The sequence below is a fragment of the Acanthisitta chloris genome, unplaced genomic scaffold (assembly GCF_000695815.1).
Source record: "Acanthisitta chloris isolate BGI_N310 unplaced genomic scaffold, ASM69581v1 scaffold30870, whole genome shotgun sequence".
NCBI lineage: Eukaryota > Metazoa > Chordata > Aves > Passeriformes > Acanthisittidae > Acanthisitta > Acanthisitta chloris.
The window spans coordinates 1-2,636 of NW_008652746.1; the positions used below are offsets into that span (position 1 = coordinate 1).

Here is a 2,636-nt window from a genome sequence, read left to right on the forward strand (position 1 = left end):
GAAGGGATGGGGGAAACTTTATTTCATTTTCCTCAAAAAGAAGGGCAAGAATAGCTATGCCCATGCCAGGCTGTGTAGGACAGGCATCGGCAGTGTGCTGTTCCTTGGGTGCCAGTCAGGGGGTGTCAGCCTTCGGGGTCCCCCAGCTGACAAACACCCAGGCAGGGTGGCTGCAGCCTGAGTGCTGAGGCATATGGATCCTATGCCTGTGGATCAGCGTGCAGGGTTTGTGTGGGATGCAGGCTGCCTGGGAGATCCCCTGCAGCCAGCCCTGGCCTCTGACAGGCTCCACAGCTTCACATATGTGCCTGGGTCTGGGTCCCATCAGAACACATGGGGGACATCAGCCTGATGCCTCCTGGTAGTCAGAGGCACTCAGGAGAATGCTGCTCAGTGCTGATCCCCTTCCCAGCTCCTGCAGCAACTCTGGCCTCTGCTCCCTGCATCATTGTAATGGGTGTAAATGGAAACAGAAGAAATATAAATTAGATCCTAGGAAGAAGTTTTTCCTGTGAGGGTTGTGCAGGTTGCCCAGGGAGACTATGGCTACCCCAAGCCTGGCAGTGTTCACAGCCAGGTTGGCTAAAGACTTGAGCAACCTGCTCTGGTGGGAGGTGTCCCTGCCCAGGGCAGGGGTTGGGGCTGGATGGTCTCTAAGGTCCATTCCAACCCCTTAACATACTATGATACCCGTTCCTCTCTGGGCCATGAACATTTCAGCCCTACAGAAAACCAGATGTCCCACCTGGGTGGAGAGGGCTCATGATGGAGATGTCCCTCTCTTCTCCCTGCAGATGTATGGGAAGTGGTATGACATTGCCATCGGCACAACCTGCAAGTGGATGAAGAACTACAAGGAGAAGTTCAGCATGGGCACACTGGTGCTGGGCCCTGGCCCCACTGATGACCAGATCAGCACTGCCAGCACCAGACTGCGGTATGAGGCGCTGCTGGGGGTGCTTGAGCCCCCTCAAAGCCACCCCACCCAGGGGTGCTTCATCTCCCAGGGGCTGAGACATGGGGGTTGCTTACTCTGGTAATCAGAGCCCAGAGGAGGGGCTGGATTGGACTTAAATACCCAATGCCTTGGTCAGGAAGATTTTGAGCATCCTGTGCCATGGTCTTGGTGCACCAGGCATGATTTTTGTGCAGTAACCAAGAAAAATGATCTCTCTGAGCAGCTGTTTGTTTTCCTCCTCCCTCCAGGCAAGGTGACTGCACACAGGTCTCAGGAGAGTACCAGAAAACCAGCACCCCTGGCAAATACACCTACTACAACCCCAGTGAGTTGGTCTGTGGTGTGACTGGGTGATGGGGACCAGTCCTGGGCACGGCTGGTGGATGAGGAAGGGATTCAGGAGAGCAGGACTCAGAGGCCACTCTGGGTCATTCCAGCCAAAGTATGGAGTGAAGTTGGAGGGAAAGGGCTGTTTCAGCACTTTCCCTGCATAGGCACAGGTTCTTCTAAGGTTCCAGGATAGGGCAGCTCCCACCAGCCACACCTCAGAAGCATTGGTGGTACCTCAGTTGTCCACAGCCCTCAGTTTCCAATCCCCTCAGCCAAGAGGCTGGTAAGCCTAAAGGGAGTCAGGGTTGTATCTGAGTCTGCTTCCCAAAAGTCGGCTGTTTTCTTGTATTAGGTGCCTGATTTCAGTTCCCAGCTCTGGTGCTGTCCTACACTGCTCCATCTCTCCCTGAGGGGCAGGAATGATGTCCCCTGTGTCTCTCTCGCAGAATGGGATGTGTCTATTCAGTCCTATGTGCTCCGCACCAACTACGAGGAATACGCTGTCATTCTCATGAAGAAGAAAAGCAGTTTTGGCCCATCCACCACCCTGAAGCTGTATGGTATGTCTGGCCATAGCACTTAGGAGCAAACAGGCTCTGGGGTGGGCCAGTGCAGCTCAGAAATACCACCCAAGGGTCCCTCAGGTCCCTTGGCCTTGAGGGATCTGACTGTGGCTTTGGAAGTGGTGCCTTGGACCAGCTCATCTTTGGCACAGCGGAGATTGAGTCTCGTGACTCCGTTAGAGCCACATCCACCAAACCAGCCTGGTATTTGGGATGGAGGTAATGATATCTGCTTGGAGGAAAGCCAGGCCCTGAAGTTGCAGGAAATGCTGTATTCCATAATTGAGAAACATTAAACCCACTTTGTCCAAGCCCTTGGTCAAGAACATCAGGCTGCCCAGGAAAGTGGTGGAATCACTGTCCCTGGAAATGTTCCAAAATCATGTAGATGTGGTGCTTAGGGACATGGTTTAGTGATGGACTTGAAAGTATTAACGATTGGACTCAAAGATCTTTGATTCTCTGGTTCTGTTGGGAAGGACCAGGAGGTACTGGACCTGCCTGCAGCCACCTGAGCTCTGTGGGTTGGTGGGTGATTGAGGCTGCACGTAGGCCCCCTCCCACACCAGCCCTGCTCATAGCCCCTTTCCTTCCCAGGGAGGAGTCCGGAGCTGCGGGAGGACCTCATTGAGTCTTTCCAGCAGCTGGCTCTGGAGATGGGCATCCCTGAAGAATCCCTCTTCATCCTAGCCAACAGAGGTAACCTGTGGGGCACATTCCTCGCCTGCTGCTGGAGCACTCCAGCTGCTCCTTCCTGGTGTGCCAGGCTGAGAAGATGGGGGATG

At 54.2% G+C, this 2,636-nt stretch overlaps 1 protein-coding gene across 1 annotated transcript; it reads left to right on the top strand.

Annotated features, from left to right (window-relative positions):
• Positions 1–794: 794 nt before the first annotated feature.
• LOC103805699 (protein AMBP-like) lies at positions 795–2,608 on the top strand (the record flags this gene model as incomplete). Its single annotated transcript, XM_009078362.1, has 4 exons — positions 795–937; positions 1,207–1,283; positions 1,735–1,848; positions 2,449–2,608. Coding segments are annotated over 4 exons (494 nt in total), but the record flags the coding sequence as incomplete, so codon positions are not given.
• Between the last annotated feature and the right edge of the window lie 28 nt (positions 2,609–2,636).